This window comes from Psittacula echo, assembly GCF_963264785.1.
Source record: "Psittacula echo genome assembly, chromosome: 1".
NCBI classification, from domain to species: Eukaryota; Metazoa; Chordata; class Aves; order Psittaciformes; family Psittacidae; genus Psittacula; species Psittacula echo.
The window spans coordinates 169,754-191,345 of NC_137735.1; the positions used below are offsets into that span (position 1 = coordinate 169,754).

The window sequence follows — 21,592 nt, forward strand, 5'->3', positions numbered from 1 at the left end:
AGCACACACTGAGGTCGGGTCATGGAGAGCTTCTCCTCACCCAAGTCCTTCCCTTCAGGCTGCTCCATCCAGTCTCCCCCAGGCTATTTGATGTGGGGGTTGTGCTGACCCAGAAGCAGGACCTTGCCCTTGGCCTGGCTGAGCTCCATGCATTCCATTCCCGTCCTGGGTCCCATCACCAGAGCCAAGGGCTGAGCTCCTGCCTGAGGGCTGGGACCCTGTCATGGGTGCTGTGATCTGGGTACTGAGCTCCAGCCCTGCCCCAGGATCAGACCACCCCCACTGCCATGGGTGCTGCATCCCACCAGCCCCCCCACCCCGTCTCCCTCCTTCCCTCCCCGCAGCCCACACATCGGGCTTTGCTGTTCCAGGGAAGGGGCCTGGAGGCTCTGTAGCCCTGTCCCTGCCGCAGTGCCTCGAAGGTCACCCTCCCCCGCAGCCTCCTCCGAGCCCGAGCTTCCCCTTCGCTTTCTAGGAACCAGAGAACCGGAGTGGCCGGGAGCAGCGGGAGCCGCTCACACCTCCCTGCCCGGGGGTGCCTGCCCCGCACTGGGGCTGTCCCGTACCCTCGCCCCACGCCAGTGCCCGGTGCCCCGCCGGGGGGAACGAAGATCCCCCCCATCCCTCAGCCGTGCGGAGGAGCAGGCAGGAGGCTTGTGGGGACAGGAAAGAGGAGACTGGGGGCTGTGGCTTCCTCTGTCCCCGCATCCCTGTCCTGGAACAGCATCCCATGGGATAAGTGGCCAGAGCTGCCCTGGGAGGGGAGGGAAGGGGTGAGACACCCCGTGTCCCTGCAGGGACCGGTTCCTCCCCTTGGGGACCCACCGCAGCCCCATCGGCCAGGGCCTTGCTCCGCACCGGACCCCTGGGACAGGGGCTGCTGGACCTCGGTGGTCCCTTCCCCACAGTCCAGGCCCTGCTCCTGCTGTAGCTGGGCTGTGGATGCTCCGTGCGGCACAGGGCGATGGGCAAACCCTCGCTCCTGGGGTTCCCTGTGCGAGCTGGGGTCCCCCGGGGCTCCGGCACCAGCCCTGTGCCAGCGCTGCCCTGCGCCTGGCGGCTGCCGGTGCGGATCCATCCTCACGCCCCGCGATGCCCTGGCAGGCGCCAGCGGCGAGTCCCGGCGAGGGGCCGGGGGCTGAGCGGCCCAGGAGCGGCTCCACCCGGAGCGGGTTTCCTCCTTTCTCCTCTTCTGAGAACCGGGGCTGCGGTTTGGAAGCACCTTGGGGAGCCCCGCGGGGTCCCGGCTCCCTATAAACCGGCCGCGTGTGCCCCCGGCCCAGGCTGAGACGCCGGAGCAGCTCACGCCGCGGGAGAGGTGAGAACAGCGCCGGGTGCTGGGGCTGCTGGGGGTGATGGGGGGGGTACCGGGGGTACCGGTAATGCTGGAGGTGCTGGAGGTTCTGGCGCTGGAGCCCAGGGTTTTTTGGCACCAAGGAAGGTGCTGCCTGGGGGGACAAAGCAGCCCTTGCTTGGGGGCACCCAGTGGGGCTGCAGTGGGAAGGGTTGGGGTGTTCCCTCAGTGGCTCCCCAGGGCCGCGGCGTCCTGCTGCCTGCACCCCAGCTCGGCCGGTTCCTGGGGTCCGGCTGCACCCTCCCAGCATGGGGCTGCCCTTCCCCTTCCCTCCTTTCCCGCCGCAGATGCTGGTGCTGGTGGGGCTGCTGCTGTGCCTTGCTCCTGCAGACTCTCTGAACACCTTCCCCCCAAAGTGTGAGTCCCGCCCTGACGGAACGGGGGGGCTCGGAAGGGAGACACCTGGGGGGTGGGTGCAGGACCCACACAGCAGCTGGAGTGAGCAGGGAGAACCCACATTCTGCATCCCACATCCTTCTGATATGGGGGAACAGGAGCCTGGGTCGGAGCAGCTCTTCTGGTGTGGTGGGGGGTTAGAGGGTGGGCATGGGAGGTCTGGGGGGTGGGAGTGGGGTTATGAGCCCGGGGGATGGATGTAGGGTGCATGTCCCAGGGCGGGGATGGATGTGGGGTCATGGGGCAGAATGAGGACCACGGGGAAGGATGGTCCTTGATGGACCTCTGACACGGTGTATCAGGACAAGGGGGAACCAGCCCCATTGTGGCTGCCCCTACCAGAGCCCTCCTCGAAGCTCAGGCTCTGCCTCTCCTCTCCAGTTCAGGTGGGGAAGCTGAATGGGGACGTGGTGGTGAAGTGCAGCACCGCAGAGGAGAATGTGACCTGGACACAGAACGGGGAGCCGGAGCCCATGGCAGAGCTGGTGGCCGAGGGTCGGACCCTCACGATCCTCGGCTTGGACCTGCCTGCCGCAGGCAACTACAGCTGCTGGGCTGGGAATGTCCTGCTGGACTCCACCTACGTGGTGGTCAGAGGCACCCGTGCGTGCGGCCGGGCTGGGGGGGGCAATGGCCGTTGATGGGGGCAATGGGGGTGATGGGGTCGATGGAGGTGATGGGGGCAATGGGGGTAATGGAGGCGATGAGGGCAATGGGGGCAATGGGGGCAATGAGGGCGATGGGGGCGATGGGGCTGGGGAATGCAGGGAGCCGGGGTCAGGCTGGGCACCAGGAGATGCTCACGGATCGCGGGTGCTGGGTGGGGCACTGGCAGCGCTCCCGACCCTGTGCAGCGCCCGAGCTTCCCCTCGGCCCCGCCAGGCGAGGAGGGGATGAACGTGTCCTGCCAGGCTGAGTCCTACCGCGGCTCCTTCCGTTGCTCCTGGGCCGCTCCCCGCTCCGCCGTGTTCCGCGGCCGCCTCACCCTCAGGTGCGTGTCCCAGGGACCCCAACCAGCCCCATGTCCCCACATCTCCTTTGTCCCCCGCCCTCACGCTGCTCCCCCGCAGCGATGGCTCCCTGGGGGAGTGGGTGCCCGCGTCCCGCCGCCGTGGCCGGTTCAACGCCAGCTTCGTGGACCCCTTCTTCTGCCCGTTCGCCGAGGAGCTGCGTCCGCTGCGGCTGCAGCTGGAGGGTCTCTCGGACACCTCCTACATCAGCTTCTCCAGCCACTTCTTCATCCGCGACATCGGTGAGTAGGGGCACGGGGAGGCACGGAGGGGCACGGAGGGCGCCCCGGGGGTGTCTGTGCCCGGTGCTGAGCCCCGCTGTGCCCGCAGTGCGGCCCGACCCGCCGCAGGAGCTGGCCGTGCAGCGGCGCGGGGAGCATCTCCACCTCGCCTGGACGCCCCCGGCCTCCTGGCCGCTCCCCCGGTCCTACTTCGCCCTCCTCTACCGGCTGCAGTACGAGCTCCCCAACGGCACCCAGGTAACCGCGGGGAGCCCTGGCCGGCGCGTCCCTGCTTGTGCTCCCCGCTGTCCTCGCTATCCTGCGCCCACCTTTCCCCCTTCCCATTCCACCCGTTCGCACCCTGCCCATTCCCACCGCAGCCTGGGCTCTTCCTTCCACCCAGGTTTGCCGTTAGGAACAGGGACTTGCAGGGCCTCAGCAATGCCTCCCTCCCCACTGCGCTGCTCCTCTCCTCGGGGTGATCAATTGTCACCCCCGGCTGTCCCCTCTGCTCCCTCCAGCGCTGCCCACATGAGGCAGTGGCACCGCTGGGGCCGGGGAGGTGCCCGTGACCCCCACCCTGGTGTCGGGGCGCCGGGGCCACATCCTGACCCCTTGCAGGCAGACAAATACGTGGAGGGCGAGGAGGAGACGTGGCTGCGGGACAGCGCTCAGCGGGTGCGCATCAGCTGCCGGGACCCCTACACCAGCCCCTCCTGGAGCACCTGGAGCCCCTGGCACGGGACCGGGGCAGCCCAGCAGCGCCGGCTGCGAGCGCTCTGAGCCCACCGAGGGCACCCCAAGCCCTTGCACCCATCCCCTGCCCCACTGCACCTCCGTGTGCCCGGGGGCGTGTGGGCACCCCAGGGTGGCAGCAACCAGCACCCAACACCAACTTCTGGCCTCTTGGAAGAGGGTTTCTGCCTCTGTTAAAGACTGGCCTTGGCTTTCCCATCACAAACCCCGTTGGTCTCTGTCTGGGGTGCTAGGTGCCTCGGCCCCATGGCCCAGGCAGGGCTTCTGTGCTCAAGGGGCCCAGGCTGGCCCCTGCCCCATGGGGACCACAGGCCTGTGTCAGGCCCCTGCTGCCTCACAACTTCTGGAGGGTCCCTGCTCCCACCAGTGCTGGGCTCGCCCATAGGATCAGTATCCACGGCTGAAAGCAGGCATGTAACACACGTGAGCACACGTGTTCCAGCCCATGTCAGTGGCCATCCCCATCCCTGGCCAGAAAAGGTCCCCAGAACCTTGTCCCACTGGAGCACATGGACACTCTGGACTCCCCCATACCTCATCTGTCCTCCCCCTCCCGATCCTTTCTAGGGGCTGGGCTGGGGCCATGTCCCCAGCCCCAGGGGCAGCCTGTGCTGCCCTATACCAAGGGAGCATGTTTGGGAGGCAGCTCCCCATGCCCATGTCCTGGGGTGCAGGACCCTGCCTTAGCGATGGTCTCAGCGCAGGGTCCCAGGGCAGGATGCGGCCATGCTGGGGTGTGTCAGGATCCACTACCAGCACTGGAGAGCCCTCAGCTCCCACCGGGGCACAGGCCCCCTCACCCCATGGGGTGCCCAGCCCAGGGTGAGGGGCTGCAGCCAGGCAGGATGGGGTCAAGACTCTGCATCCAAGCAGCCCAATGGGACCCGGCCACAGCACCCTTGGACCGCAACAGCGCAAGGGGCGCCCGGGGTGCAGGCCCCTCACAGACGGACCGGCTCCGGGTAATGCCACGGGGCTTTATTGACCTCGGCCGGGACCCCCCAGCCCCGCTGCTGCTCCGGAGAGGCTGGTGAATGTGTGGCCCCGCTGGGTCTTGGGGGGCCCAGGGCGAGGGGACGGGAGCCCGGGGATCCCGCGGCACGGGGGAGGAAGAGAACGGGGCTCCGGGGGTCCCAAGAGGTCCCGAGGGGCGAGTGGGGGCTCGGGGGACCCCGAGGTGCAGAAGTCCAGGGGCGGGGGCCCGGCGGGGACCCGAGCTCCGGTCACGGCGGCCCCAGCCCGCCCAGGCGCAGCTCTTCGCCCTCCAGCATCTCCCTGCAGAGAGACAGGCCCGGGCTGAGCCCCGCTCCCCCCACGACCGCCCTATCCCTCCCCCCCGCGTACCGGTACGCGGCGATCTCCGCCTCCAGCGCCATCCGCAGCCGCAGCAGTGCCGGATACTCCCGCAGGCACCGGAGCATCTCCGCCTCTGCCTCGCTGATCTCCCGCTCCAGCTCCGCCACCCGCTCCTGCACCGGAGCCATCAGCAGCGCCGGGGACCCCCGGCCCGAGAACACCCCGCACCCCGACACGACCCGGACCCCGACACGACCCCCGGTCCCGGCCCCCACCGGACCCACAGACCCCAATTCGACCCCCAGGCCCGCCCCTCCACCCCTCGGGACCCCGGACCCTGGTCCCAGTCCCGGACAGACCCATAGACCCCGGCCCGACCCCAGGCCCCCACCCGATCTCTGCACCCCGCTGCCAGCCCCACCCGACACCCCCCCCATACGAATCCCCAGCCCCATCCCGGCCTCTGCCCTACTCGTACCCCCTCAAGCCCCATCCCGCCCCCCCTCCCTAGCCCTCCGGTGTCCAGGTCCCGCGCCCCAACACCCCCTGTTCCCCCCATACCTGGTACTTGGCGACCTCCCCACTCCGCCGGTCCCGCAGCCCCTCCAGCCGCCGGTGCAGCGCTCCCACGGCCCCGCGCAGCGCTTCCACCTCGGCAGCGCGGGCTCGCAGCAGCCTCCGGTAACCGGCGGCCTCCGCACGGGCGCGCAGCACCGCCTCCCCGCCGCCCCCCCGCCGGTACCGGGGACAGCCCTCGGCCGCGCTCATCCCGGCGATTCTGCGGCGGCGCCGAAACGGTTCCACCCGCGGTAAAACGGGGCCGCGTCACAGAACCGCAGCCAATCCCGGGACAACCGGCTCCGGTTGACCGCCTCCTCCCAGTAGCAATGGGGGGGGTGCGGTAGGAACCTGCCCCCCAGCCGCAGCCCCCGCCGGGGCTCCCACCGGCCCCGTGCAGCGGCTGAAGCACCATGGACAGCAGCGAGGGGTCGGTGGGGGTGGGGGGGTCAAGGTCAAGTTTAAGGTCAAGGTCATGGCTATAGCCCCCCCCCCCTTCCCCTCCATCAACAACCAGGAGCTGACCCCGAGGGCGCTGGGGTCCCGAGAAAAGTTGGGGGGGGGAACAGGGCAGGGGAAGGGTCCCTGGTAAAGGTGGGGGACATTCAGGGGGTCCCCGGGGAAGGGTGGGGCTATTTGGTGGAGGAATGGGGGGGGTTCACTCCCCAGGAGACCCCCTGGCTCCCCACAATCGGGTAGTGTGGGGGAGTGAAGGAGGTCCAAAGTGGGGGCTGGTGCGATGGTTGGCCACCCCGAGTCCATTGCAGGGTGCTGTGGGGGCACGTCCAGGCCCAGGGCTGTAAACTGGTGGGTGCAGGGAACCAGGAGCACCTGGGGGGCCACAGGCCGGTCCATCAGTCTGCCCCATTGCTGGGGGCCATGGGCCGAGGCTCAGCGTCCAGAGATGCTAAATTCCAACCGGGATAAGGCAAAGGTGTGCAGGTGCTACAGACCCACCAAGGCTGCTGGCAAGGACAGAGGGAGTCCCAGCACTCGGAATGGGGGAGTCCCAATCGGTGTGGGATGGGGACTGCAGCTACCCTGGGGGGAGCCGGATCTGGTCCAACCATGAGAGCTGCTGATGGGTGGGCAGCAGGTCCTGAGTGGGACCACCAGAGGAACAGGGGCATTTGGTGGGGGGGTCTGGGCTTGCAGAGTGGGGGGGACCCAGCCCTGGGTTCTCCAGGGGGTCCCACAGCGGGGGTCCAGACAGCCTTGAGTCAAAGCACAGCAGCACCTCCCCCAACTGGAGCCGTGGGGTGGTTACGGGGGGGCCATGGTGGGGATGGGGCTGCCGATGGTTGGGGGTCCAAAAGCAGCAGCCCCATCCATGCTGCAGGCTGGAGGCAACAGTCTCAGTCCCCCTGGCTCCCACCTCCGGTCCTCACACCACGGAGGCCACCCCTGAGACGGACGTCACCTTGTTGTCCTCGGCCCAGGGCTGCAGGTTCTGCAGGGCGTAGAGGGAGGAGTTGTGCATGCAGAGTGGGTCCTGGGGCAGCGGCTGGCTCAGGCTCTTCTGGAAGGCCTCTTGCTGGAGGTGCAGCATCAGGCGGTTGGCCTGCTGGCGCTCTGCCTCGCGCTCCTCCGCCGTCTGCCTCCTGCCAGCACACACGGCACATCCGGCACTGCCACAGCCACTGCTGCAACCAGTGCTGCAAGCACTGCCACAGCCACCGCTGCAACCAGTGCTGCAACCACTGCCACCACTGCTCCCACAGCCCAGCTTCCCTCGGCACTGCTCTGTGCTATTGTGTCAATGCCCATGGCCTCTTCCCTGCAGTCCTGTCCCTCTCAGCACCACTGTGTGCTGGTGTGGAAATGCCACACAGCCTCCCACCACAGTGCATCCTGATGCCAGCACCACTGCGCGCTAGCGTGGCAATGCCCCAAAGCCTCTACTCTGCAGCCCATCCCTTCCTTGGCACCACTGTGCATCAATACCCCACAGCCACCTGTCACAGCCCCATCTCTTCCTTGGCAGGGCCGTGCCTCAGCCATGCCCAGAGGATGCAACAGGGATAGAGACTTGTCCCCTGCTCCCGGTGGCTGCAGCGGCCGCCCCGGTGCCGTCCCCGTTACCTCCACTTGGTGCGCCTGTTCTGGAACCAGGTCTTGACCTGAGCGTCCGTCATCTTCAGGGCCTTGGCCAGGGTGGCGCGCTCGGCCGAGGCCAGGTACTTCTGGCGGTGGAAGCGCTTCTCGAGCTCGCAGATCTGCCCGCGGCTGAAGGACGTGCGCGGCTTCTTGCGCTTGGGCGGCGTCCGGTTCTGGTACGGGTGCCCGATGCGGCGAGTGGCGGCGAACGGGGCCAGCGCGGCTGCGGGAGAGCGGCGTGAGGGCAGCGCCCCCTGCCCAGCGCTGCACCCAGCGGGCAGGGGCGGGAGCGGCCCCGGCGCGGGCAGGGCAGCGGCGGGAGCAGCCGGCAGCCGCGGGGGGATGCTCGGGGCCATGGGGATGGGGAGCTCTGGGGGGAGCCACCGGTGCTGCCTGGCAGGGAGTTGGAGGACGAGAACCCGCGTTGTCCGCACCGGCTCCCCCGGCCCAGAGACGCTTGGAGCAGCTCAAGATGTGGTGGGAGGACCCGTCCCCATCTCACGACCATGCCCGGTCTCTGCCCCGGCCTGGCAGGAGGGCACCGGGGCTGGTGGGATCTGATTCTACAGCCAGTGAGGGGCTGGTGGGGCTCCCGGCAGCACAAACCCACCCTCCCCAGGTGCTGAGCCCTGCCACAGCCCTGGAGGAGACTCCATGGTGCTGCCAGAGCTCCCTGGCTCTGCTGGTGAGGGGTCAGGGCCCCAGAAGCCATGAGGAGGTGTCCGGTGTCTCCAGCCATGTGCTGGCAGTGTCCATCCTGGTCACTGCCAGCTGCCGGCTACCGAGGGAAGGGAAAGGAGCTGTGTCTGCACAGCCATGATGTGAGTCGGTAAGGCCATTGTGCAGCATCCCAGCTCCGGTTGCAACCAGAGCCATGGGGAGCATAGGGACAACAAAGCAACGTGGAGGAAGGCGGGAGCATGGCGCAGCTCCAGCTCCCGCAGCTCCCGCAGCCCATGGCGAAGCCTTTGCCAGTGTCAGTGCCGTATAGGCAGGGCTGCACATGGCCGGGCCATGGGGTCACCATGGGTCCCGATCATGGCACAGGGACATGGGGCAGAGCTCACCGCAGCCCAGGGACACCCTGAGATGCTCCAAGCAGCAGTGCTGGTGCAGGGGCAGCCACAGTGCCCACTGGTGCAGCCGTGCAGCCAGAGGGGCTGCGGGCCCCTTGCTGGGAGCAGCTCATGGCCCACCCCATGGCCCCGGTGCCGAGTGATGGCCGCCGGGAGGGGCCACCTTGTCCACCCACCACGGCGCCAAGGCGGGAGCCGGGGCTGGCGCCTCGTCACTGCCGCCATGGCGGGTGGGCCGGGGGGGGAGCCAGCTCTGCTGGGGCTGGGCTGGGCCCCCACAGGCTCCGGCTCCCGCCCCGCACAGCTCCAGAGCCCCCGGCCCCAGCCTCATCCCACATGGAGCCGTGCGCTGCGGACGTGGCAGCACCGCCATCTTGGGAAGGAGCCAGGATGAGCCAGAGAAGCCAGTCCAGGGCTCCCCAGCACTCATCCACAGCACCATAACCACAGCACCCCCACCATGGCACCCCAACAACAGAACCCCAGCCACAGTACCCCAAACACAGCACCCCAACTACAGCGGCTCAACCACAGTACCCCAAACACAGCACCCCAACTACAGCGGCTCAACCACAGTACCCCAAACACAGCACCCCAACCATGGCACCCCAAAAATGGCACCACAGTCACAGCACTATAACCACAGTGTCCCAACCAGGGCACCCAACCTCAGTACACAACCACGCTGCCACATCCACAGCATCCCAACCACAGCATGACAACTACAGCACACCAAGCTTGGCACCTCAGCCGTGGCATCCCAGCTGCAGCACCCCAACCATAGCACCCTAATCAAGGCATTCCAATAACAGCACTGCAACCACAGCATCCCAACCACTGAACCCCTCACCTTCTCCTCTGGGGTGCACCAACCAGCACCATTGTCCCAGGTGCTCGGCCCCATCAGCAATACCAGGATCTCTCACCACCACCCCAACACCTCACCAGCGCTCACCAGCCCAGCATCTCCCACAGCACCAGCACCATATCCTGTCTCCCCGCAGGAACCCTCCGCTGGCCACAGCGGGTACCCACACCCGAGGAGCCTCCCCCCCGCACTCCGGCTCCCACCAGCCTCCCCGCGGCAGTAGGACGGGGTCGGCATCGGGTGCCACCGGGCCGGGGGAAGCGGCTGGACACGGAGCAGAGCCCGAGGCTGGAGCACGGCGGGACCTCACTGGTCCACCAGGAGCCACCGAGAGCCGCTCGCTGTTGACCCCAACGGTGGCCGCTTCCCACGGGGCGCCCGGTGGAGCGGGGAGGGGCGGGGGGCGAGGACCCCTCGGTGCGAGAACCGCGGAGCACAAGGGAGCCCCGGCCGGTCCCCGCCCCGCGCCGACTGAACCGCCGGAGCCACGGGCAGCCGTCGGAGCCGCCAGAGCCGTCGGGAGCCGTCGATCGCCGCCCGCCGCGCTCACCTGAGAGCCGGTCCTTGGCGATGCGCCGCGTAGTCTCCATCCAGGGGAAGGTGAGCCCCGAGAGCCCCGGCACCGGCGGGGGAGCTGCGGGCGGCGGGGCGGGTGCGGGCCGGTGAGCCGGGACTCGGATGACCCCGGCGGGCGGCGCGGCGGGCGAGGGGGTCACGTTGACGCTCACGTTCATGCTCATGTTGAGGTTGTAGGAGCCGAGCGAGCAGGTGGGGCCGTAACTGCCGCCGTAGAGCCCGTAGTCGGGCTCCGCCGCCCGGGCCGGCCCCGCGGGCTCGGGGCCACCGAGGATCTGGTCGATCCCGAAGCTGATGGGCTCGTGGGGCGGGGGGCCCGGGCCGCCGCCCTCCCGCGCCAGCGCCGCCGCCTCCATGCCCCGGCCGCGCTCAGAGCCGGCGGGGCGAGGGCATGGCCGGGGGGCGGCGGGGGGCGGCGGGCGCGGGGTGGCCGGAGCGGGCCCGGGGCAGGGGCCGGTTGCGGGGCAGGGGCCCGGTGGCGCGCGCTTTTCTGCCCCGCTCCATCTGGACCTGCCAAAATCCCGAACGCCCGCGCTCTGATTGGCGGCCGCGCCCCGTGATTGACGGAGCCGCGGCCCCGGGGGGCGGGGGCTCGCGCATCCCGGGGGGGCCCCGCCCCGCCCGCCGCCCCTCGGGGCTCGCGCACCGGCTCCGCCGCCGCCGCCCCGCGACGGACGGGACGGGACCGTCGGGCCCCGAGCGCCTGGCGAACCGCCCGGTTCCTCAGGACGGGCCCGACCCCTCCGCTCTCCGGCCGCTTCCCAGCCTCCGGAACAGCTACCGGACAACGAAGGGGGCGGCGCGGAGCCCGGAGGAGAGGCCGCCGCAGCGGCACCTGGAGCAGCGCGGAGCCTCTCCGTGCCCTCGGGAGGATTCGGCGGCGTCGGGAGCCCAGCCCGGCCCCCCGCGTCCTCCCGGGAGCACGGAGCCGTTATCCCGGATCTCGGAGCGCAGGGATCGGCACCGCGCCCGCCGCTCCCGGGGCGCGCAGGCTCCTGTCTCCGCAGCCGCCGCTCTCCGAGAGCACCGAGCCCGATCCTACCGAGCCCGCCCACAGCCGCTCCCGGGGCATGGACCCGGGTTTGCCCCGAGCAGCCGTTCCCACGCCCCGGACCCTCCCGCGTTTCCCCGTAGTAGAGTCCTGCGCTCCCGGTAACACGGATTCTGGTTCCCCCGACCCGCCGCTCCCGGGGCACGGAGTCAGGCGGTAGGAACCCCTCTTCCCCCAACCCGCCGTTGCCGATAGCGCGGCCCCCGATTCCCACGAGCCCACCGTTCCCGGGACACCGACCCCGGCCGTGCCGTCCTTTCCTTCCCGCGCCATAGATCCCGTTTCCCCGGGACCCGCCGTTCCCGGTAGCACCGACCCTGTGTCCCATGCACCCGCCGTTCTCTGGTGATGCACCCCAGTACCCCTGACCCTCCGTTCTCCCCGAACGCGGAGCCCGAACCGGCCCCATCGAGACGCTCGTACCTGGCATGCAGGACCGGGCCCGGCCGCGGCCCCACCGACTGCCTTCTGCACGGGCTCAGCCCCGGGCCGCAGATCCCGGTAACGGCGACTATCGCAACAGCCGTGCCGCGAGCGGTGGGTCCGGCCTGTGGGGTGGCCCCAGGGGTCGGAGCCAACTGTTCCTGGGCTGAGGGTCACGGCTCCGGGTCAGCGGGCGGCGGGGGGGGCAGGCTCCCGGTCACCCTGGCGCCACCGGTCTGGGGCAAATGACATTACCGGGGCCTGCGCCTCTAAATCACAGCGGCACCGGGAGCTGCAGCTGCTGCACCGGGGGCACCGTGTGAGCCGGACCCGCTGCAGTGCGGGGTGACTGACCCTGGGGCACGGGGACACGGGCACAGCCTTGCAGGGGCACCGGCACAAACACCGCCTGCAGAGGGGCACGGCCCCGGCACACACATGTGCATGACACAGCTCTGGCACATGCATGTGTATGGCATGGCTACACACGGACAAGCTGCACTGCAAGGATGTACAAGTGCATGCACACACATCCCTCAGGGCACAGCATAGCTGCGCCAGCACATGCAGCACCCATGTGCGCACACATGTACATGCATGTTCGTTCCTCCAGGCCCAGGCTGGTCTGCCCGACCCTTGTGCCGTGCCGGGCTGGCCATGGTCACATCCCACTGTATCACCGGGCATCCCGCGGTATCACCGGGCATCCCACAGTACCAGACTCAGAGCTGTCTTTTTCCATGCCAGGGCATTTCGCTCCCTGCTGCCCCCAGGGGAGCCCCGTGCCACGCGTGCGGGTCCCGTGAGCCTCATCAGGGATGGGGAAACTGAACCCAGGCCCACGGCACCGGGACCGGGGCTGGGACCCTGGAGCTTGCCGGCATTTCTTCCTCTTGGCTTGGCAGGTGCCGGGAGAAACCTGCCCCGTGCTCCCACTGCAGCATTCCCGGCTGGAGAGAGCCACCGGCTCCCGGCCTGCGGCGACGAAAGGACTCACAATGGCCTGAGGCACGGCTGGCACCGGAACTGGTGTTAGTGTTGGTGCTGGTGTTGGTGGTCTTGCTGTTGCTGTTGGTGCTGGTGCTGGTCCAGGCCCCCAGCGCCCGCCGGGGCCGGGCGGGATCAGGCTGCGGGCGCCGGGAGGAGGCGGCAGCGGGTTAATTAAACCCGGAGCAGCGGCAGATGTTGCCGTGCCTGGGGGCTGGAATGCTGCCGCTCCCGGGAGATGGATTGGGGGCAGGTGACGGCTCCTGCCTGCGCACACCGGCTGTGCCGGGGGGCTCACCCCTACCCCCCCCCACGGTGCGGCCCCGGCACCGGGCACACACCGAGGGGAGGGAGCGGGTGCTGCGAGTCCCCCCCTTCCAGGGACCCCAGTCTCCCCTCCTCCTTCCCTCCCTTCTCGTGCCCCCCAAGTCTCCCTGCCCCTGGCGTCCCCAGAGCGGGTGTCAGGCCGGGTCCCTGCCCCTACCTCTCCCCAGTGAGGAGAAGGGAGAGGACTGGGAGCACCCAGCGCAGCCGCATAAACCCACTCCTCGTCCCTCAGCCCCAGGACCCTGTCTTGTGTCACCCTCCTGCCTGTGGGGCTGGACCCGGGGGGCTCCGGGGGGACACAGGGGACACAACCCCATGGCAAGGCCGAAAGGAGGGAGCAGAGCTCCACGCGTCGGCCACAACACTGCCTGCGGCCGCAACACTGCCTGTGGCCACGGGTAGGTACATCGGGGTCCGCAGTGGGGGTCCTGTCACTGCAGCCGCCCAGGGAGCTGCCGGGACCCCTGTAACTCCCTCAACACCGGCCCCTTGGAGCTGCCACCGCAGCCGAGGAGCTTCCCGTCCCCGCGTGCGGTCATGCTGGTGTCCCCTTCCCCGCTGGTCACGGAGTCATCGGCACGGCTCCCTGCGCGGCACCGGGTGGCACCGAGCGGCCGGGGCCTGGCAGGGCCCCACGTTCCCACCGGCAAGAGACTGCCGAGTGGCCCGCTCCCGCCCGCATCACCACCCCCCCACCCCCCCCGTAATCTCATTAGCGCTGGACGTCCCCTTCTTCCTCCCGCTTCCCCCGAAACCCGCTGGCAAACTGTAGGGACAGTCAGCTCCTCTCCGGCTGCTGGGTTAATTCTGGGCTAATTAGATGAAGCCGGCCCAGATTGGATTACTTTGGCCTGCATTTGGTCCTCCAGTCCTTGGCTTGCGGCTCCCGGGGGAGCTGCTGGCGCCTCCTGCCTCAATCAGACACTTCTTAACCGCATGAAACGCTCCCGGTGCCCCCTGCCGCGGGCGCCGGCACCCGCCGGGTGCGTGGGGTGACGTGGGCACCAGCCGGTGGGCTCGTTCGGCACCCGGACCCACTGCGATGGGGCTGGGATGGGGCTGGAATGGGTTGGGATGGGGCTGGGTTGGGGCTGGGATGGGGCTGAGATGGGTTGGAATGGTGAGATGCTGCCCCATCAGCCAGCCCATGGGCCAGCAGGGCCACAGCCGGGTGCCCGGTGGCCATCAGCGGTTGCGCGGTGTCCTCAGGGAGGAGCTGGCTGTGATGGGGACGCGCATGTGGCTGCAAGGTGACACCAGCCCCGAGTTGCTGCCCCTGGGGGCGTCCGGGCAGCCACTGCCTTGTGTGTGTGAGCCCTGCACAAACTCATCGCCAGCCCCGGCTGGGCTGGGTGCAGGCGGCTGTGGGGGTACAGGCAGAGGTGCCCCTGTGGGGAGGTTGTGGGGAGCCCTATGGGTGGGGGACATCTGCCATGGGTAGCTCCAATGACACCCAAGGCCTTCCATGGGGTGATGGCATGGCCACGAGGGTGGGAGATGGAACGTGGGATGGGGGGGCTGTGGGAGCAGGGGGCATCCATGGCCATGAATCCCCTTTGGCTGCAGGCAGCGATGGGCAGCTTCAGCCTCAATGCACCGGATCCACAGGCAGGCACCTTGGGATCCTCTCCTGTTCTCCAGCCTCCGTGCCCAGGCGTTCCCATACCCTATCCCCTTCCCACCTCCCCCGGGGGTCCTGCCTACGGCTGCCCGTGCTGTTGGGTGCCGGTGGCAGTGGCCGCGGTTGCCGCGGGGCCGTTGACAGGAGCCGTCGCTCAGAACCTCGTTATCAAAGGCCAAGGGCAGGTAATTGGATTCTGCAAATGCGCTCGGGTGCATTAGGCAGGAGTTCAGTACATAACCAACTCCGGTGCACCGCAGCGCCTGCCCTCACCGGCACCAGCAGTTGCCATGGCCCCACAGCCCTGCACCCCCATGGAGCTGCGACCTGCCATAGGGGGCTGGTGTGGGGCTGGGACTGCAGCCTGCTAACACCAGGACGGGATCCCAGCTCCAGTACCTCCCAATGCAGGGTCTCGGGGACGGGATCCCAGCTCCGCCACAGTGCAGTGTGACCACGCTGGGGCACCGGGACCCCGGGCTGGTGTCTGGGGTTCTGTGTCCCCGCTGCTGCCCCCCGGTCTCTGCCCGCTGCCCTGCACCCACTGCGGTTCCGAGTGGGCCCGGCCTCAGCCCCAGCCCCGCTGGGCCACGGTGAGGCTCTGGCCGGGAAGGCCCCGTTTGGCGTTTACCGGCAACAGCCGCGGAGGCCCCGGAGCGCGGAAATGGAGCCGAATGTGGGAGCTGGGGCCGCCCTGGCATTAATTATTGACGGGGAGATGGAGCCGCTGCCGGGCGAGGGCCGGGGATGGGGGGGAAGCACGGCCTCGGGGCACCGGCTGCGGCCCCGGGGAGGGCTCCGGCACCGCTGGTGTTGGCAGCAGAGAGGGCACGAGGGGGGGGCACCTGGGGGTGTCCCTGCGGGTGACAGCGCGAGGGGACCCGCGGCTGCGGGTACGAGGGTGCGCAATGGGGTGTGCGCAGGGGCTGTGCGGGGGGGGTGAGGAGATAGATGGTGTTGGTGGGCAGCACAGCGTGGTGCTGGTGCTCGGTGCGGTGCTGATGCTGGCATCAGTGGACAACACGGTGCAGTGCTGGTGGTGCTCAGTGCAGGTGTGTGTTGGTGATGAATATGGAGTGGTGCTGATGCTCAGTGCAGTGCTTTACTGGTCCCAGTGGTCAAAATGGTGTGGTGCTGGTGCTGGATACTCAGTACCAGTGCCTGGTGCCAGTGCTGGGTGCCCGGTGCTGGATACCCGGTACTTGGTACTGATGCAGGGTGCTGGATACCTAGTACCGGGTGTCAGTGCTGGATGCCCGGTGCTGGGTGCCGATGCTCGGTACTAGTACGGGTGCCGGCAAGGAGGCTGTCGCCATCCCCGGGGCCCGCTGGCCCGGCTGTGACCCCGCCGCTCCTCCCCGGAACGGCTCCAGGCAGGACAAGCAGGGCCGGGCCCGCCCCAGGCGCGGGGTCACCGGCCCCGGCCCTCACCCCACGGCGGGGCCGCACCGGAGGGGCGGGCGGGTTGCCCCGGTCATACCGGGGAGGGCCGGTCCTGCCCGCCCCTGCCCGCGGGGCCCGGCACCGGGGAGGGGCCGAGCTCTGCCCTCGCTGGGACCCCCCGGGCTGTGGGTGCTGGGGCGGGACGGTTGCTGGCACCAGGGGGGACACCGAGGCTCACCCGGTACCGACTGCACCACACGGGGCCATGGACCGGGCGGCTGGACTGGGGATGCACTGGTCAGACTTGGACTGGAAGAGCTGAGGTGATGGGGCTGGAACACAGGTGCTTGAACCGGGACTGAAACCGGGATCAGGACCGGGACCAGGAGCACCAAAACCGTGGGGAACACACGCAGCAGCTGCCCGGTGTCCCCGGGGCTGCCGGCGGTACCGGTGCCGATGCCGGTTCACCCACAGGCGCCGTTTCCTGAGGCACCCGGGCCCCACACGCTCGGTGATGGGCGCGCGGCCGGGTCCCGGAGCCCCGGGAGTGGGGACGAAAGCCCGGCCGGTGGGAGTGGGGCGCGCGGGGACGTGCCCGGCGGGTCCCGGGGTCCCCCCCGGAGGCAGAGCCCCCCCTCCCGCTCCGGTGGGTGCCGGCGGCCGCTCGCCCCCGCCGCCGCCCCGCCGTCTCCCCAGGCGGCACTTGCTGCTGGGATTGGAGCAATAACCGTTAACGGTAACGAGCCATTACAGCCCCGAGCGGCTTCTGCTTTGCATTAGCGGGGCCGCGCTTCCCCTCCAGAGCCCTGATCCCATCACCCCATTAGCGCGGCTCCAGATCCCGGCAGCCCGCGCACAGAGCCCCACCGGGACCCGCATCCCGGCACCTCCCAGGAACCGGCACCCTCTGCACCCGCATCCCGGTACCCGTCGGTACCCCCGGTACGCAGCATCCCGATATTAGCCGCTGTCCCCGGCACCCTACACTCCCCGGTACCCCGGTGCTCTGCATCCCGTTACTCCCGGCTCCGCCGGGATCCAGCATCCCAGCACCACCCTGATACCCATCCAGGACCCGACATTCCGGTACCCCTCGGGACCCCCAGCACCCCGTCGGGGACCCCGCACTCCGAGCACCCCCGTTACCCTGGCACCTCTTCGTGCCCCCGCAGCCCCGCTGGGGAGGGTGTCCAGGAGCTGCCCGAAGCCCCGGGATCCCGCACTGTGGCGGGGGGGCTCCCGCGGCCCCGAACGGCTCCGAGGACGAACAGGGAGGGGGGGTCACGGCCACAGTGAGCCCCGTGCGGGAACCCCGCGCTCCCGCGCCTCGGGGCCTCAGGGGGTACCCCGGCATCCCCCGGGACCCCCGCAACCCCCCGGGACCTCCCGGTGCGCCCCCCCCCCCCGTCTCTCCCGGTGCTTTGTCGCCCCCTGGCGGTGGTCCGCGCATACCCGGCCTCTCAGCTTGGCTCTGATTGGCGGAGGATGCTGTCTGTCAATAGAGCGCGCCCTCCTATTGGAACCGAACACGCGCACCCCCCTCCGCCGCAGCAGGACCGGGGTCTCGGTTACCGGTGCCTGCGCGGGGTTCGTGCCCCGCCCGCCCCCGGTGCAGGCTGCCCCCCCGCTGTGCCCCGGGGCCAGCACTGGGGGGGTGTTAATGTGAACGCAGTTCCCGGCGTGCCCCGCGGCGCGCGTGGCTGTCACGGCGCAGAACCCGGAAGTGCTCGCGGGGGCGGAGGGGACGCTTCAAGATGGCGTCGCCTCCTCAGGGGGGCCCGATGGCGATCGCCATGCGGCTGCGGAACCAGCTCCAAGCCGTCTACAAGATGGACCCGCTCCGCAACGAGGCGAGCGGCGGCGGCGGGGGGCACCTGGGCGGTGGGAGCGGGGACACAGCGCCGCGCATGCGCGAGCGGCAGCGAAGGGCAGACAGCGATCGGGGGCTGCGGGGTCGCGCAGACGCCGTGAGGGCACACTGCGCATGCGCCGCTCTGGGGGGCGGGTGAGGGGCGGGGCCAGAGGCTGGGGCGGGGCCAATGTGGTTGAAGCCCCTCCTTGGCGGGACCGTGGGGTCCAGTGGGGCTGAGCTGTGGGGCTGGGCAGGAGCTCCGTGGGGCTCAGTGGGGCTCGGCTCTGTGGGTCAGGGAGCTGCACCCGGGTGTTCACCCCAACACTGCCCCCCCACCCCATCGCGGTGGCAGCTCCACTGTGGGTCCTGAGGCTGAGCCGTGGGGTGAGCCCAGGGCTGAGCTGGGGCACGGGGAGAGGCTGAGAACAGGCAGGCGCAGGGGCTGCTCCCCGCAGCCGGGGGTCCCTCCGTCTGCACTAGGGAGAGCTGCCATGGCTCTGTGTGCCCTGCTGGGCCGTCCCTGGGGGCTGCCACTGAGCATGGGGCAGGGGCAGGCTCTGTGGGGCAGGAACAAGCTCTGTGGGGCAGGCAGGGGTGAGTGACAGTGCCAGCCCCTGCAGGAGGAGGTGAAGGTGAAGATGAAGGAGCTGAACGAGCACATCGTGTGCTGCCTCTGCGCCGGGTACTTCATCGACGCCACGACCATCACCGAGTGCCTGCACACGTGTGAGTCAGGGTCCCCCACGGGACAGGGCCCCCGCCGTGCCCCACTGACCCCCCAGAGACCCACTGACCCCCGTGCCCCCCCATGCAGTCTGCAAGAGCTGCATCGTCAAGTACCTGCAGACCAGCAAGTACTGCCCCATGTGCAACACCAAGATCCACGAGACGCAGCCACTGCTCAACCTGAAGCTGGACCGGGTCATGCAGGACATCGTGTACAAGCTGGTGCCCGGCCTGCAGGAGAGTGCGTGGGGAGGGGAGCACGGGGCAAGGGGATGGGGCTGGGGGGTCTGTCTGTGGGTCAGGGGCTTCAACCGGCTGCTGCCACGGCCATGGTGGCTCCTGGAGCTGTGTGGGGAGCATGGGGAGAAGTGGGGATTGTGCTGTGGGAATGGAATGTAGGTGTGACAGGGATGGGGCTGGGTTGGAAGGGTCGGAGTGGGGGGCTGTGGTGGATGAGGGCACAGCAAACAGTGTGGGACCTGGTGCCCTGCCCCACAGCAGTGATGGGGACAGGGATGAGAGTGGGGATGGAGCCCCGGGGGGTCCCTGCGCAGCGCCCGCCTCTCCCACAGGTGAAGAGAAGAGGATCCGGGAGTTCTACCAGTCCCGGGGGCTGGACCGGGTGTCCCAGCCCTGCACTGAGGGTACGGGGGGCACCGGGTGTCCCAGCCCTGCACCGGGGGTACGGGGAGCTGGGGAGACACCGGGCACGGGCTGACCCCGGGCCCTCCCATTTCTGCCCCCAGACCCGGTGGGGGGCGACCCCATGGGGCTGCCCTATAGCACCTTCGACCACTCACGGGCGCACTACTTCCGGTACGACGAGCACGTCTCACTCTGCCTGGAGAAGCAGAGGTGAGGGGGCACCGAGGCGGGCACCGGGCACGGCACTGGAGGGCGCGGGGGCAGCAGTGGGGCAGCACCGGGCACGGCAGTGGCCATGGCCATGGTGGGGTGGGGGTCCTGAAGGGGTCCCACTGCCCCCCCCACCGGGTACCCCCTGTACCCCCCACTGGGTACACCGTGCAGCCCCCTCCTCTTCTCCTCGTCTTCAGCTCCAGCAAGGACAAGAGCAAGGCCGTGCTGCAGGTGAGTTGGGGGCACAGCGCTGCCCCCCCACGAGGGGTCGGGGAGGGCCGGAGCTTCAGCACCCCCCACTGAGCCCCACCGTGCCCCACAGCACAAGTACGTGAGGTGCTCGGTGCGGGCACAGATCCGGCACCTGCGGAGGGTCCTGTGCCACCGGCTGGGGCTGCCCCTGCAGCACGTGAGTGCGGGCACTTGGGGGGGCCATGACCCCGGTGGGGATCACTGGGTTGGTGGCCTTGGGTCCCGATTTTGAGGTTTCGGACTCCAGGTTGAGAGTCCCGAGCGCTGGGTTGGGGGTCCCACATCCCAGACTGGAGGACATGGGCCTTGTGTGAGGGGGGCTCCCAGGCCGCAGATTGGGGTCCCAGGTCTTTGGGTGGGGTATCCTGGGCTCCAGGTTGGGTGTTCTGGGCCCTGGGTGGGGGTCGCGGTTTGGGGGTCCGGCCCCCCCCAGCCTTCCTGTCCGTAGGTGCAGATCCTGTTTGAGAACACGGCGCTGCCCGACCACATGACGATGAAGCAGCTCTGGCTCTCGCACTGGTTCGGCAAGGTGGGAGCCGCAGTGGGGAGCCCCAAGGGGCTGGGGGGGCTCAGTGAACCAGTGCTGATCATAGCTCACTGCAGCAGCGGGGTGGGACAGGGACGTGTCCCATGGGGGTCCTTGGGGCTCCCCACCTCAGGCCCCCCCCTGACTCCCCTTTTTGCCTTGCAGCCTGCACCCCTCCTGCTGCACTACAGCATCAAGGACAAGAGGAGGTAGGGGTTGGGGGCACGGCCCTGTGCTGCTCACCCCTGTGCACCCCCCCCGCACCCCACAGCACCCCCTAATTTAACAGCCCTCACTCGAGTCTATTTTTGGAATAAAACTGTGGAAAATCTCCCCTTTGTCCCTGCTCCAGTGGGGGGACACACAGAGGGTTGCTATTGGGGGGCAACAGGAACCCCTGCTGAGCCCCCCAACCTCTGGGAGCTGCTGTTTTTGGGGTGCTGAGCCATGGGGTGCACTATGGGGGTGCTGGGGAGGTCCTGGGGAGCAGATGCATTACTGGAGGGGATGTACTGTGGGGTGCAGTGGGCCATCAGTGGGTTTGGGGGGTCTACTGCAGGCAGTGGGTGCAGCATTGGAGGGACTGAGTGAACCCCATGGATTTGGGGGGGTGCTGGGGTTGGGTCCTGGGGTGCAGATGCAGCGGCGGGGGCCTGCACTGGGGGCTCGGGGGGTGCAGCCGCTCCCCTCTCCCCAGACCCCCTGCGGGGCCTGGGTGCATCCTCCCCGTCACGGTCCCGTCGCATGTCCCGGCCCTCCCCGTGTCACCACCTCGCCCTCCGCCCGCAGCGCGCACTGCGCTGCGCTGGCACCGCCGGCCCGGGGCTGGGGGGGGACCTGGCCCCCCCCCGCTGCTCAGCGCGTCCCCAATGAGCCGCTAATTGCGGGCAGCCCCGCACCAGCTGGGCCGCGGCACCGCGGGCGGCAGCTGCCGGCGCGGGGGGGGCCAATGTGGGGGTTCCCCCCCGGCCCCCCGGTGCGGGGCGGGTCCCGCTCCTCTCGCCCCAGCTCTGGTCCCGCACGCGCTCCCGGAGCCGGTGCCGGTGGAGCAGGGATCGGGGGGTAGGGGTGGGAGAAGCATCTCTGTGTCCCCCAGCCCCGGTTGCAGGGGCCGTGCCCCTCCGGGTCCCCTCGCCTGGGAACACACGAGCCATGGCCCGCCCCCCGGCCCCGCAGCGGGGCTGACCCCGGGACCCCCGCGCCGGTGCCGCCGGTGGCGGATCCGGTTACCCCAGCTGTCGGCCATCCCTCACCGCGCCCCGCGCTCGGAGCCCCGCGAAGCTACGTGCGGAAACCCGGGGTCAGCGGCACCCTGCGTCCTGCGGCGGGACCCGGGGCCGGGCGGGGGTCCCGGGCCGGGGGGAGCAGGGAACGC

General features: G+C 69.6%; 3 protein-coding genes across 5 annotated transcripts; 2 read left to right on the top strand and 1 right to left on the bottom strand.

The window, feature by feature from the left end:
- Positions 1–1,602: 1,602 nt before the first annotated feature.
- LOC308227905 (interleukin-12 subunit beta-like) lies at positions 1,603–3,764 on the top strand (the record flags this gene model as incomplete). The annotated part of the gene is made up of 6 exons (XM_080630838.1): positions 1,603–1,711; positions 2,132–2,340; positions 2,605–2,741; positions 2,821–3,002; positions 3,091–3,239; positions 3,603–3,764. The coding sequence occupies 6 exons, from the start codon at positions 1,603–1,605 to the stop codon at positions 3,762–3,764; spliced, it is 948 nt and encodes a 315-aa protein (XP_080486964.1).
- Positions 3,765–6,975: 3,211 nt separating this feature from the next.
- TLX2 (T cell leukemia homeobox 2) lies at positions 6,976–10,564 on the bottom strand (the record flags this gene model as incomplete). The annotated part of the gene is made up of 3 exons (XM_080620409.1): positions 6,976–7,192; positions 7,674–7,911; positions 10,183–10,564. The coding sequence occupies 3 exons, from the start codon at positions 10,562–10,564 to the stop codon at positions 6,976–6,978; spliced, it is 837 nt and encodes a 278-aa protein (XP_080476535.1).
- A 7,155-nt stretch (positions 10,565–17,719) lies between these two features.
- On the top strand, positions 17,720–20,531 carry PCGF1 (polycomb group ring finger 1). 3 transcript variants are annotated; one of them, XM_080624689.1, is made up of 9 exons: positions 17,720–17,853; positions 18,476–18,581; positions 18,670–18,822; positions 19,154–19,225; positions 19,328–19,436; positions 19,637–19,670; positions 19,762–19,848; positions 20,140–20,220; positions 20,383–20,531. In XM_080624689.1, exons 1-9 carry the CDS (start codon positions 17,758–17,760, stop codon positions 20,428–20,430), a joined length of 786 nt encoding a protein of 261 aa, XP_080480815.1. In that variant the 5' UTR covers positions 17,720–17,757; the 3' UTR covers positions 20,431–20,531. The 3 variants fall into 3 exon arrangements, 1 of the variants encoding a protein (XP_080480815.1); XR_013957522.1 differs by lacking the exon at positions 20,383–20,531 and having other exon boundaries at positions 17,746–17,853; positions 19,080–19,225; positions 20,140–20,199; XR_013957521.1 differs by lacking the exon at positions 20,383–20,531 and having other exon boundaries at positions 17,746–17,853; positions 19,080–19,436; positions 20,140–20,199.
- The last annotated feature ends 1,061 nt before the right edge of the window (positions 20,532–21,592 follow it).

What these genes read in the sequence shown, in the direction of transcription:
- PCGF1 (XM_080624689.1), top strand. Translation starts at nt 17,758, where the DNA reads ATGGCGTCGCCTCCTCAGGGGGGCCCGATGGCGATCGCCATGCGGCTG. An exon ending in TGGACCCGCTCCGCAACGAG is followed by an intron (nt 17,854 to 18,475) that starts GCGAGCGGCGGC and finishes CAGCCCCTGCAG; the next exon opens with GAGGAGGTGAAGGTGAAGAT. An exon ending in CACCGAGTGCCTGCACACGT is followed by an intron (nt 18,582 to 18,669) that starts GTGAGTCAGGGT and finishes CCCCCCATGCAG; the next exon opens with TCTGCAAGAGCTGCATCGTC.